Source organism: Rhincodon typus, chromosome 17, assembly GCF_021869965.1.
Source record: "Rhincodon typus isolate 14 chromosome 17, sRhiTyp1.1, whole genome shotgun sequence".
Classification (NCBI taxonomy): Eukaryota; Metazoa; Chordata; class Chondrichthyes; order Orectolobiformes; family Rhincodontidae; genus Rhincodon; species Rhincodon typus.
The window spans coordinates 17568348-17583259 of NC_063348.1; the positions used below are offsets into that span (position 1 = coordinate 17568348).

General features: G+C 39.6%; 1 protein-coding gene across 1 annotated transcript in view; it reads right to left on the reverse strand.

Moving 5' to 3' along the window:
* The window catches only part of LOC109916184 (sodium/hydrogen exchanger 10-like), a 317378-nt gene extending 303157 nt beyond the window's left edge, over nt 1-14221 (reverse strand). Inside the window, exons 1-3 of the mRNA XM_048607303.1 lie at nt 14011-14221; nt 9202-9302; nt 4277-4405 (exon numbers count right to left, since the gene is read on the reverse strand). Of these exons, the coding sequence (XP_048463260.1) occupies nt 4277-4405; nt 9202-9302; nt 14011-14221 (441 nt within the window). The remainder of the gene's footprint in view (nt 1-4276; nt 4406-9201; nt 9303-14010) is intronic.
* Nucleotides 14222-14912: the final 691 nt, after the last annotated feature.

Consider the following 14912-nt stretch of genomic DNA (forward strand, 5'->3'; position numbering starts at 1 on the left):
TGGTGTCGTGTGACTTCTGACAGGGTAAATCAACACCAGATTATTGTCCAACAGGTTTATTTGAAATCACAAGCTTTCGGAGCATTCTCCTTTTAGACCGCTGCCCATATCACCTGACGAAGGAGCAGCACCCCGAAAGCTTGTGATTTCAAATAAATCTGTTGGACTATAGCCTGGTATTGTATGACTTCTGACTTTGTCAACCCCAGTCCAACAGTGGAACTTCTGCATCTTTATTTACCCTGTCCACACTTGCTAGTTTTAAGAAAACAACTACTAGCTACCACTGTCCCAAATGGATCTTTTATGTCAGCAAATGATGCACAAGCCTGCCCAATGAAAGTGACCGGATGTGCTAAGGCTGGTGCATAGCCATTGCCCAGCTGAATAAATGGTGGTTTCAGGGAGAACATCCCATTTACCACAGAGGCATCTGCTGCAGCCGAAGCAGTTCTACGTGAAGGAAATTGGCCAGCACAGCCATGAATTCATCTGGACTCGGCACTGAGGACCCAGTTTAATGGATATCAGCATAGTGTTAAGCGTTGAGATTTTGAAGCAGAGACCTTCTCATTTTGATTTTGGTATGGGGGTGATATGTAACCAGGAAGGGGAAGTTAATCAGGTGAATTGGAGTCTTACTGGGATCCAATTGCATGGTAATAGCCTTCTCACCAAGTGCTGGCAAGATTTGGTGATCTCACCATCTGAGGAGAGAGAACTTAATTGGGTTGGCATTTTTCTCAATGGTGAAAATTTTATTTTTGGACTCTCACTCAATCTCACTCATTAGTATCCTCAATGAAGGAGAAAATTGTACATTTAGTTTGTATTCTAGAATTCATTTCCCAAAAGCACTGAGGATACTGGATCATTAAAAAATTCCCCTCCCTTGTCCGCCTTCCGCAGGGACCATTCCCTCCGGGACACCCTGGTCCACACTTCCTTCACACCCAACACCTCCCCACAGCCCTTCGGCACCTTCCCCTGTAACCAGCGAAGGTGCAACACCTGCCTATTTACCTCCTCCCTCTCCAGGATCCAAGGGCCCAAACATACCTTCCAGATGAAGCAACCCTTCACCTGCACTTCCCAGAATCTGTTCTGCTGCATTCGCTGCTCACAATGTGGTCTCCTCTACATTGGGGAAACGAAGCGTAGGCTTGGCGACTGCTTCGCAGAACATCTACATTCTGCTCGCAAAAAAGACCCTGCTGTGTTCATCCAGCCCTGCACCTTGTTGTCCTGAACTACCTGTTGCCTGCCACTTTAACGCACCACCCTGTTCCCTGGCCAACATCTCTGTCTCTGGCTTGCTGCAGTGTTCCAGTGAAGCCCAATGCAAGCTGGAGGAACAACACCTCATTTTCCGCTTGGGGACCCTACAGCCCTCCGGACTCAGTACTCAGTTCGATCATTTTTGGGCCTAAACTCTCCCATGTCCCAGCCCCCCACCCCATACACCAGGCCTTGTTACCACATAGCCTGTCATTACACACCCCCTGTTGTTAGTTCCCCATTAACAACTATTCACCCTCCCAGCCTGATCGTTAGCAACTCCTTTGTCTGTCCAAATGTCTTTCTCTCTCTTTGGGCTCTATCGTATCGTTTACTCCCTAACCCACCCACCTCCCTATTTTCTGCATATAAACTGACGGTTTCCCAGCCACTATCAGTTCTGAGGAAGGGTCACCGGACCCGAAACGTTAACTCTGTTTTTCCCTTCGCAGATGCTGCCAAGCTTTTCCAGCAACTTTGTTTTTGTTCCATCATTGTGTTGGCAGCAGGCACTGGTATTGAATCCACGGATATATTGATCACATTTATAACATGATAAGCAGTGGCAATCATGGATCTTATGCAGATTATTCCATATAAAGAGGGTCCACTGAAAACTGAAGAACACTTCAGCACTAAAAGTACATATTCAGCAAGATTTTTCAGATACAATAACTTCACAATTACAAACTTGTAAGCTTTTTTTTGCAAGAACATTTCATGGAGCTACATCAATGGAGCTACATCATTGGAGTTTCATTTTAAAACTTTCTTTATAGAAAACCGTTGGATGTGGGTCAACCAGTTGCGATAGCATCAAATAAAAATTAATAACTTATAGGTTAAGTAGCTGAACAAGTATGCCAATCCAAACAGTCTGAAACCTAATTGAAAAGCCTAATTCCCTCTTACTGTATATGAGGGAGGTAACAGCTAAGTTCTGTCAAGAAAATAGGAACAAAAATTGCTGGAAAAAAAATCAACAGGTTTGGCATTCCGTGAGGAGAGAAAGCAGGGTTAACATTTTGGGTCAAGTGACTGGACTCTAACTTTTTGAAGAACTGAAGAAGGGGTACTGGACTCAAAATGTTAACTCTCTTTCTCTCCAGAGATGCTGCGTTTTTACCAATAATTTCAGTTTTTGTTTCAGATTTCCATAATTCTATGTTGTATTTTAGAGTTCTATCCGGGAAAGAATCTGCAACCTTGTTAAAGGTCTTCCATTCCACTCTCTATGCCATTCAAGATGACGACATATACAATTTCAATGACAGCTAAGGTTTTCAGGAGGCCAGGAAGTAAGCCAGTGAATGTGGACTTTCTTCTAAGGCACAGTGTCTTATTTTCGGGTGTGAATCAACATATAGCCTTCTTTATAAATGCCAGAGTGTAACATGCATGATTATTCCACCTAAGCTACACATCTATGGACTGAGGAGGACACCAGAGCACTCGGAGGAAACCCACTCAGACACAGGAAGAATGTGCAATCCTCACACAGACAGACAGTCACCTGAGGCTGGAATCAAACCCAGGTCCCTGGTGCTGTGAGGCAATAGTGCTAACCGCTGAACCACCATGCTTCCCATTTCTTTCTTCCTCACAAAAGAGCTCAAAGTATACAAGGCAATAATTATCTGCATGATGGGGAAGGCACCATCAGGGAGTGCAACTGTCTATCAGACTAAGAGAACACCCTACCTTTGAAAGCATGCTCTTAATCCAACGTAGAGCTGTTGCAGACATCACTCCTCCTCATAGGAGTCTCTTCTCCTTCCTGCTGCAGCTTTTGCGCATCTTCTCACGTTCAGTAAGTCCACTTCTGTGCTCATCCCATACTTGCCATGCTTGGGCTTTTTTAAAAATATGATCATAGGATTTAAGCTTCACTGGCAAAGCCAGCATTTGTTACTCATCCTGAATACCACTGATGAGGTGACCGCAAGCCACTATTTTGAATTATATCCATTTGGAGCTGCACTGTTAGGAAAGAGGCTCTGGGACTTTAAACCCACCAATAGCAAAGGAATGATAATATTAGGACAAATAAGGGTGTAGTATGCTTAGACGCTAACTTGCAGGTGGTGGTGTTCCCTTGCACCTACTGGCCTTGTCCTTGTAGGTTTTAGATGTTGTAGGTTGGAACATGTTGTCAAAAGAATGTTTGGCAAGTTACTGCAATGCATCTTGTAGATGGGACTCGCTGCTGCCACTGTGCCAGTAGTGGAGGGAGTGATGTTTAAAATGGGAATGGGGTGCCAATCAGACTGACTACTTTATCCTGAACAGCATAGAGTTTCTTGATTATTGTTGTAGCTGCAGTATTCATAATGCAGAGGGTATCCCAACGCGACTTGTACAGGCTTTGTGGAACCAGCAGGAATTACTGTTCATAGAATTCCTAGCCTTTGAACCACTCTTGCAGCCACAGTTTTGATATGGCTGGTCTAGTTAAGTATCCTGTCAATGGCAACACCAAGGATATTTACGATGAAAGGGATTCCATGATGGTATGCTGTTGAAAGTAGATTGAGATGGTTAGACTTTCTAAATGTTTGAGATGCCTAATGTTTGTGTAATGCAAATTTTACTCGACACATATCAGCCCTGGCGTTAATGTTGTTTGGGTCATTCTACACATGGGTAAGGACTGGTTCAGTATTTGAACAGCTGCAAATAGTATTAAATACGGCAATGCTCAACACCATTCCGATTGTGATATTCTGATAGAGGAAAGGTCATTAGGCAAACAAAAATGGTCGGGCCCATGACGTTTCCTTGAAGGCCTCCTGCAATAATGTCTTTGTGTGAGATATGACTCCAACCAATGGAGGTTTCTATTTAATTCCCGTGGACTTCAACTATATTCAGGTTCCTTGATGCCATACTCAGACAAATGCTATCTTGATATCAAAAGCAGAAACCGACACACCAGCTGAGGAATTTGGCACTTGAACCAAGGCTGTATTGAAGTCATGTGCCCTTGGTCAAGACTTACCTGTGATAATGACTTCAAAAATATATGAGATTCAATTTCAAAAGCACTGCTGAATATCAACACTGGCATGAATGCATGAATAAGCAACAATGGATTGATGTTTGCCAAAGTTTCACTGTATTGACGAACCTAAAAATATAAGATAAATTATCTAGTCATTTATAATACTTAAAAAAGTCAAAATAATACAGAATTAATATAATAGTGGCAGACTATTCTACAGAACAGAAAAATCTCAAACTCTACTTAGAGGGTATCAAATTAGCAAAAATATCATTACGAACAATGGTAAGGTGTAAACAGCATATATGACACAACATCTAATGTTTTTATTCACTCAAGGCATGTAGGTGTGGCTGGCTGGCCAGTACTTATTGCCTGTTCCTAGTTGTCTTTGAGAAGATGGTGGGGAGCTGCCTTCTTGAACCACTGCAGCCCATGTGCTGTAGGTAGACCCACAATGCCTTTAGGGAGAGAATTCCAGGATTTTAACCCAGTGACAGTGAAGAAACAGCAATATATTTCCAAGTCAGGATGGTGATTTGCTTGGAAGGGAACTTGCAGATAGTGGTGTTTCTATGTATCTCCTGCCCTCATTCTTCTCGACAGAAGTGGTTGTGGGGTTTGGAAGTTGTTGTCTAAGGATCTTTGGTGAATTTCTACACTGCATCTTGTGGATAGCATATACTGCTGCTACTGAGCATCACAGGTGGAGGAAGTGGACGTGGTGCAAATAAGCGGACTGCTTTGTTGTGAATGGTGTCAAACTTCTTCAATGTTGTTGGAGCTGCACCCATCCATGTAAGTAGGGAGTATTCCATCACAACCCTGACAAGTGCCTTGATGATGGTGGACAGGCTTTGGGCAGCTAGGAGGTGAGTACTCCTAGCCTCAGACCTGCTCTTGTGGTCATGCAATTAATATTTCTGATGAAAGGTCACAAAGCTGAATCTTTCTATGAGTTTTAGGCTTCCAAGCTAGGTGGTTCAAATTGGGAAATTTCCTAGTTTGTGCACACATCTAGGGAAAAAGTACAAAGTACGGAGCAACTGTTGTCCCTGGATGGGGCTCAGGGAGGATGCAGTCAGGTCTGCTATCAGTGTTGAGGTGTGCTGGGTTAAAAGGCCTCCCTTAATCTTCTAGGGCTTCAGATCAATTGTTTAAACTAAATATTAGGCTTTCTAGCCCTCACACTACAATCCCTCTGAATCCCTCATGCATGCCAACTCATGTGAATACGAGACTGTGGCCTTCCTAGTGCCATTTATATCTGTCATACTAACTCATGACAAATCATGACCCTTCCCCATAAACCGTACTTTGCCTTTACTCCCTCCACATCAAGTCAATAATTTGACCTCTTGATCTGTAAGAAAGTATAGTTCTAGACATTGATTACAGATATCATATTATTGAAACAAATTTAATTCACGAAAGCCCATTCAATTCATTTAAACCTCCACAAATATCTAATTTGTTTTAAGACAAACATTTACACACATAATCCCATATTGAAGATGACTAATCTTTTAATAGCCTAAACTGCCAATCAAGTTGTGAACTCACAGCCTCCCTGTTGTAATGGTAGGTTGCGGAAATCAGTCAAATAGTAATTATGCCATAAATAGAGCAATCAGGGTTGTCAAACAGTCACTGAAATGAGTAAAATAGCTTCTTACGCTCTACACAAGAAGGCTGTTTTGTTTTATTTCTGAAAGGACAGGGGATTTAAAAAGTTTAACAGCTTCACAGTTCTACATAAGGTACTCAACCTTTATGAACATCTACATTTCCAACATAAATTTATTAACAAGCATTGCAGCTTGACACCATCCTGGACAAAGCAGCCAACTTAATTGGCACCGTATCCACAAGCACCCACTCCCTCCAACTCCGATGTTCATTAGCATCAATGTGTACTATCTACAAGATGCAATGCAGGAATTCACTAAAGATCCTTGGAAAACACCTTCCAAACCCATGACCACTTCTAATCTAGAAGGACAAGGGCAACAGATACATGGGAACACCACCAGCTGCAGGTTCCCCTCCAAGCCGATCACCATCCTGATTTGGAAACATGTTGCTATTTCTTACTTATTGCTGGGTTAAATTCCTAGAATTTCCTCCCTAACAGCATCATGTGTCTACCTACAGCACATGAAATGCAGCAGTCAAGGCGGCAGCTCACCACCATCTTCTCAAATACAGCTTGGGATGGGCAATAAATATTGGCCACCCAGTGATGGCCACGTCTCTCAGGGTGGATTAAAAAAAATGGATTGAGGATTATCTACAGATAGCCCTGTGTCACACTAACCATTTCCAAACAGGTGAACCATTGCTGTAGCTGCACTTTCCCCTCGTAGACTTCCAAAAAAACTATTGAGTTTAGTCTGCATTAGTGACTTATATAAATGTGTTTGATATTCAAGTATTCATCTTAGAGATGTTCATCCAATACTATTAAAAACAGCCCTCAAAATACACAGGTTTTTAAGCCCCTAAAGTACCCAAACAATTCCATTACAGGAATGATCAATAGGAGATAAGTCACCCCTCGACATGGGGCTGCTATAGTCCCCGATTTGTTCTCTCTCACATTTGCTGCTCATGGGCTCATAGTGAGCCTACCAGCAAACATAAGAGAAAAACAACCTATGACTAGAGCAGCATACAAAAAAAAATGAATAGTTGCAGCGAGTTTTGCTGATGTGGAAGTTAAGGCTGGTAATGCTTGGACCTCAAGAACGAGACAAGCAACACTAAAGGACTAGAGGATGGGGGAGTGAGTCTGCAAGGTATCCATACAGATGTATGCTTGAGTGTTTGCCAAGTTTTGTGGGTGGGGGCTTCAAAGTTGTGGAGGGCAGGCTGCAAAGTCGGAAGGTGAGAGGGACTGCAAAGTTGGGAGAAGAAGAGCTGCAACACGCTTCTTAGCTGGTACTGATGTAAAGGTTGCTCGTAGTTTTAATCAAAACAAAGACCATATAACCATCCTTGTATGCAAATGCCACAGGAATGCATAACGTGAAACTGACAGTAATCAGAAAATATGCAAAAAAAAAAGATGTTTCAAAGGCATAATTCACCTTTCTGTTGATTACAAAGCCCAAAGTAATGCTTGCATGGATACAGAAATTTTTACTTGGTGTTTTCATCATGGTGTTGTGTATAGTATGAAAGATCATTTACGAAAGAAGGAATGCCTGAAGAAAGCAAAGTTGCACTTTTGTTGGATAATTGTCACACTCATCCCTCCCATGGAAAAATTCATTAATGGCGATATCTTTGGGTGTTTCTCCCCTCCTAATGTGATAAGTTTGATTCAGCCAATGGATCACGATGTTATTCAAAACTTGAAAATGTTTGACCAACATGATTTCATGAGAAAACTGACAAACCAGAAAAGGAAAAATCCATGTATTTCAGTCCAAGAAGTCCATCAATTTTAACATAACACAGGCATGAAACCAGGTGGTAAGTGAAGCTCTCCAAACTTGCTGGCAAAACCTATGACCTCTTGTCATGTTTGACATAGTATCCTTGGCTGAGGAAGTTTTTGAAGGATTCTGTGTGCGAGGAAGCGAGTAAATGAATATTGAGCATGAAGAAATCATGGAACTGGGTGACGGTGCAGGTACTGTAAATCCAGTGAAAAGCATTTAGAGATGAACTTGATCAGTGACCGGATGTTGACAAGCATGCTCTTGTTGCAATGACGTTAACTACAGAAGAAATTATAAATGGTGTTTTGAATTGTGACAAACCTAAAGTTCAAGAACAGGAAAGTGAATGACAAGTGAATATGCAGGTCAAAAAAGTTCCATGGCATATTGCTGCTAAGAATTTGAAAATGTCCTGAAGACCTGTTGAGCGGTAAAACCACTTTACTGCACAAACTGTAATGCAGTTTCACCTCCTGCATTCCCAATTTTTGCATGTGAGGAAAAAATGCAAGCAGGCAGATATTAGAAATTTACTCAAGAGGGCTGCGAGGCCTAAATCCCCAACTTCTCTGCCCTCTACATCAACTGTTGCTCAAGATGCAAGTGATAATTTTGTTGATGACCCGATGGAATACTATCAGACCTTCCAAAACCCAGTAAGCAAACTGCACTGTCCGTTTAGCATTTTGAGCCAAGTTTGTTATTCAAAGAATACTACAAAATACTGTATTGGGTTTCTATACAAGTATTTATTATGCAACCAGCAAATTCACCTAACCGGCATGCTCCCCTCAAACCCAAAAATGCTGGATAATGGAAATATTTCCTTCACTAGATACATATTGCATATCATCTTACCGTACATCCTAGAGATTCAAATAGATAGAAAGGTAAATGAGTATATAATGACATTAATCAAACTCACTCTTACCTTTTCATAGAAAATGGATCTTTGCAGTAAAAACTCACAAACCATAGTATAAAAATGGAATTTTACATACTCGGTCACCATAAATTGGAGCCTTGATAATTATGTTATAAATTACATCCCTGTTATATAACACAGTGTATTATGAGCTGTGTCAGGGTGACTGCTTGCATTGTGAAAATGATGCTCTAACTTATATGTATCTCTCAGGAAAAGTATAAAGAAACCAAGAAATTCTCAAAAGACTGTAAAATGTCTGGCTAGAAATAACTGGAGCCTCTTAATTGGCCTTTATATGACCATTTTGTCAGAAGAAAATCTTTTAATTATTCTGAGCTGTGATCAGTTCCCAAGGCTGGGGTTTCATTAATTGAAAAGACCAATCAGATACTAGCCAAAGATGTGAAATTTGACTTGTTTCCACAATCTACTTATCAAAAGAACTTTGAAATACAACGATATGACACTGACAAAACTGTTTCGGGTTTTAAAATAATATGAACTAACTTTTTTTTAAGATGGCATTTCAGTAAGATTAAGATGTATACCTGTGGATACTTGACACTTAATGCTCCGAAAGCAATACCAGCCATGCAAACAATTACAGTGTATGGAAGCTTTATTCGCTTTAGCAAAGTTCTGGTCACAGCTGAAAAATAAAGCCCATCAAATGTGTTTTTAGTTTTCTTAATAAAAGAGCAAGGAAATTAAAATACTAAAGTAATTAATCATTCTAACGAAATCAATACCAGAATTATAAAGTTAAATATTAAAGACGTATTTATAAAAGTTTCTTAAGGAGGGAACTAAAACGTATCAAATTAAGTAATTTGCACTTTCTACCCCACTGTGGCTAAGATGAAGGAGTACCAGAAGGCTGATGAAACTGTATGGCAGTTCATTTCAATTCTGATACCACAATTTCAGGGTGCTGGAAGAATGTTCATAAAACGACCAGATGACACTGTTTTAGATTTGATTATCTTTAAATCTTCCTAAGAAATTTTAAACAGCACTCATATTTATCTCCATCACTACTAACAGTGCCCCCACCCCACCAGGCATTTTGTCCATAACTCTGAAAGCTCCTCAGCCTCAAGGAATTGCTGAATTTCCCACCAAAGTTATTTTTAGAATTAGTTTCCAATACTTTTTCAGTGTATTCCTATTCATGATAATTATGCAACAAGATGATTTCTCCAACATAACTTCATTCTAATCTTTTGCCACTGATTTGAAATGTATGATCTCTGCATGTTGACCCAATCTTTAGGAATAGATTTTTTTCCGTATACTCGAGCAAAACATCTCATCACTGCCTAATCTTCTCTGTTCCAAGGAAAACAATCCCAATATTTTCAACCTCTTGTCATAACTGAATTTCTCATTTTTGATAATAGCTGATAAATATTTTCTGCGCACTGTAAGGGCTTTATATCTTCTCTGAAGTGAAAACCCTGAAGTTGTCCAGATAAACCCAGCTAAGTCCTAATCTACTTGAATGGATGTAAAAGATCTCATGGTATTATTTTGAAGAAAAGTAAGGAGTTACTCCAGTGTTGGCTGCTCTAATTACTACAATGCTACAGTAACTACACTTCAGAGGTACTTTAAATTGGCTTTAAAGCACTTTGGAGCTGTCCAACGTTCATGAAAATTGCTATAAAAATGCAAATCTTTTCTTTTATAATCCATTCCTCTACAGATGAGTGCAAGTGTCCACTTTTTAACTTAAAGCAGTTCTGAAAGTTGTGTGGACATGTACAGCAAGCTCTTTTTGCCCATTTACAAAATCATGGGATTTATAGTATACTGTATTAAAACAACCAAGGTGCAACTAGTGACACACTGTAAATAACTCTGTCTTTCCAGGTTTCCAACAATTTTACTATTCTGAAACCTATAACTATCATCACTATCTAATAAACTGTCAAGTTTCACATCATCTGCAATCTGAGGAACACTGCAATTGACACCTGAGTCCAAGTCAAAAGTCTGCAACCGCAACTCCAAAGCTTTGTGCGCTCTTTTATATGGTTGGGCAAAGGGCCTGTTCCTGTGCTGTACTGTTCTATATTCTATGTCATTCCAACTCCCACCCTTTTCCAATTCGACTTCATTAAGAAATACAAGGGCCATACATATATCGTGAAGTGTAAGATGATCAGACTCCAGGTGAAGATCCCCAATTCACACTCATTCCAGACAGGATATCTCAAACAATTAATTTTCCAGTGAAGAACAAACTCCCCTTTCTTATTCACCCGTCCGCACCTTCAATAAGTTAAAACAAGGTTAATTTAAGAAGGAATAAAATAAAGAACTGCAGATGCTGGAAGCAAAAACAGACATTGCTAGAGAAATTCAGCAGGTTAACACTATTTTCTGTCCATAGATGCTGCTAGACCTGCTGAGTTTCTGCAGCAATTTCTTTTTTGTTGATTTATAAAGAATTCCTTTTCTAATGGATACTATTCACCCAGGCCACGAGTGGTGGGCGCATTGAATGCGCTGCCAGCAGTGGTAGTGAAGTCAGATACATTAGAGACATTTAAGCAACTCTTGGATAGGCACATGGATGACAGTATAATGTAAAGTAGTTTGATCTTAGTGGGATAATAGGTCGGCACAACATTGTGGGTCGAAGGGTCTGTACTGTGCTGTACTGTTCTATGTTCTATGAAACTATGTTTCAGCAGAAGCTACTTTGGTCAGGCTTTCGAGTTAACAAAAGTGAGTTTATTATTAAACATGAGCAGAATTAGTAACACAAAGGCTGTGTTAAAACAAAGATAAGAGGAAATTACTTTTCTCAAATGATTGTGAATCTGTGGAATTCACTCCCCGAGAATGCAGTAGATAATAGGACGCTGAACAAATTTAAAAGGATGACAGATTTTTAGTTAGCAACAAGTTAATGGGTTATGTGAGGCTGAGATGCAGTCAGCCATGGTCGTATTAAATGGGGGATGCGCGCGTGTGTGTGTGTGTGTGTGTGTGTGTGTATATATACGTGTGCGTATACGCACGCGCGCGAATCCAAAACAGATTAAATTGATCAAGAGTGGATTGTGACTGTTGCAGTGGAGTTTACTGATAGCATTGACATTGCTATGTGAACAATTGATTCCACAATCCTTAGTTTTGCAGATTGGTTGAGATTCTATCATTCTTATTCCTTTCAAATGTAATTTAATTTCAGCATTCATGAAGAGAGAGACTTGTTTCAACTGGTTTTCAGCACACAGAGTCTTTACACAGGGATGACTGGAGTTAATTCTTCAGCTGTGACCTTCTCATCACACTAACGCTCAAGCCCAGGCTGATATGTGTACACACATGAACTTTCAGTGCAATTAGCACACTATGAGTCGAAAATGATTTTTTAATCCTTGTGTATTCTTCAAAGGGAAAAGCACAAAATATGTCTGCAGTTTGACGCATAATCTACAGGGGTAGTCAACCCTTCATCATCTTTGCATTCACAAGAAATCACCATCCAGTCTGTTTTGACTTGTCTCTCCCTTCTCATTTTTTTTTGGAGTTTCCTTTGCATCCATCAGTGTGACATATGGTGGGTATTCTCTCCAAACAACTACTTAATTTACATCCACTGCCATTTTTGGCTGTACCAGCATTCTTTTAAAAAGTATATTTGAAAATTTGAAGTTAAAGTCCACAATACTTCCATGCGGTCTACTGCTAGGTCTACATAATATGATGCACTATACATTTCTAAACAATTATTTTAAACAAAAAATACCAACATGCTTGAAATACTTCTGTTTAAATATATATAGCTACGCATGATTAAAGATAATGCCTTTATTCCAAAAAACAGGTTTTATGGTCACAACCATTATTATTTCAAATATGCTTCATAAGACAAATTATTCTGAACATGCATCGAGAATTTTTTTTCTAATCATGAAAATCCATAACCTACAAAATGCTTTCAATTCTATGCACCTTAGTTCAAGATGACTATAAAGGTAATATTATGATGAAAAAAAATAAAGTACAAATGCAATGATGAGAGTTAGATCTATTTTCTATTGATACATTAAAAATATAAGCATTGAATTTAATACGCAGATCTAGCATCCTACTAGACATTTGACAAGTTGCCAAATATTTAACTTAGGAATGTCAAATTTTCAGCTTGAGATTCCTGAAGTTCTCATTTTAGGCCTTTTTTTTTAAAAGAATAACCTTAAAATGGTTGCTGACACCCGGTCTTGGTCATTAATAAAAATTGAAGAATAACTGACTCAAATGATGGTTGAGAAATACCTATGGAAACTGTGTACCAGTCTCAAAAGCATCAATCCACTACTCTTTGTGACATATCAATGAGCCAATTGCAAATCCATACCACCAATTTGCCTTTAATTCCATGAGTTTCTACCTTCTTGATAAGCCTTTAGTAAATGCCTTCCTGAAGTCCATCTACATCTGCATTATGAACCCCTTCATAACATTGAAGCCTTTGATCAGGTCACAACTCAGCCATCTCTTTTCTGGATAAAACAACCCTCTCAGCTCTGATATCATACTTGTAAATCCATTTTTACAATTTTCCAAGCTTTTATATCCTTTTGTACAATAGAGACTAGAACTTGGCACAGTATTTTAAGTGCAATCTAACTAAGGGCCTACACTACAGTTTAATGTAACTTGACAATTTCAAATTCCATTATTTCTAGAAATGAAGTCAACAGTACTTGCATTTTTAATTTGATTTGATTTAACAACCACTATTTCACAATAATGATAACCTGTACCCCGAGATCTCTTTGCCCTTCTGTCCCATTTCATTTCTTATTTTCTAAGTAATAGGTAACTTCTTTATTTTTCCTACCAAAATGCACCATCACACTTAGAATCACACTAATTTCTGAAAATTTATTAACCTCTCCTTGTATTTTGTCATCTTTAGTGCAATTAGCACATTTTGGTATAGTACTAGATTCTGGAATCCAAATTATTTCTTTTAAATTACGAATGTTGTTCCAACAAGAGAGTACCACTTCCCACCTTCCACTATTCTAAGTGGCCAACCTTTAAACCTACTGCTTTCTGTTTCATAGCCGGGTTCACAGCCATTCTGTGCTCAACATGCTGTGAATTTAGCTAGGAGTCTACCACGTGCAGTATAAAGTTCTTCTAAAAGTCCGTGTATATCACCCATTTCTTCCAATTCTATGATTGAATTTTTCCAATCAGATTTCCATCCTTGACACAGCACGGAGTCATCCCTCATCAAAATAACTGTGACTATGGTGCACAAACTCGACTCGTCCATCGCCATCTCTCGTTGATGTAAATTATGGCGTACATAACGACCGTGACTTTACCTCCAAATAGAAAGGTTCCAAATATGAACAGAATGACGTGCGGAAGATTTTCATCGATGACGTGAATGGTGTTTCTTTTGAAATGTATATTCTTCTTTAAACTTTTCCTTCGAAATTCTTCAAAGCCAAAGTTGGTCATGTTCAACAGGTCATCGCCTTTAGTAACGACGCGCCACGATAAGTCCCACGTTCCGTTGAGCACCACCCCCATGATTTCCGTCCCGTGTTAATGGCTCCCGGGCCGGCAGTTCACCTAAAGCCACGCGCTCCGAACACCAACTACGTTTGAACTAAGTACAGAACTGCTCATGCGACTTGGCTATAGAACGCGCGCCAGCCTCGCTGTCACATGATCTTGAACATCATATGGGTTTTTGAAGGTTTTCTCTCTGATTTAGCGTTAAGGCTGAACATCTGAAATAATTTCTGAAAATTTTGGAAATAATCGTATGAAGAGAAACATCGTCACGTTAACTCTTGCTTTCCAAAGGCGTAGACTGACCTTTTCTTCCCCTAATCAACCTGTTCAGAGATGTCATTGCTCACCTCTCGATCAGGTGGGACTTGAACCCGGGTCTCTCGTTCTAGGGACATACTACCGCGCTACACGGGGAGGAGGGGTGATCCGCTCCTCTCAGTTGGTCATAACGTTTTTTTGTAAGAGCACAGCTATTACACTTTAGCCAAATGGCAATTAATTAGATCAAAATTAGGGAGTCAAATTGCAAGGTTTTCTAGAGCGAAAGATAACGAATAAAAAAAGTGACATCAAACAAATAATAAGGCATCAGGCACAAATAATAAGCTTAAAAAGGATGGGGAGGATATGTGTACAACCAGGAAAGTAAAGACAGTTGCAGCTTAAAACTCTTAGAATCGTTGTTGCTGTGTTAGATTTCAAG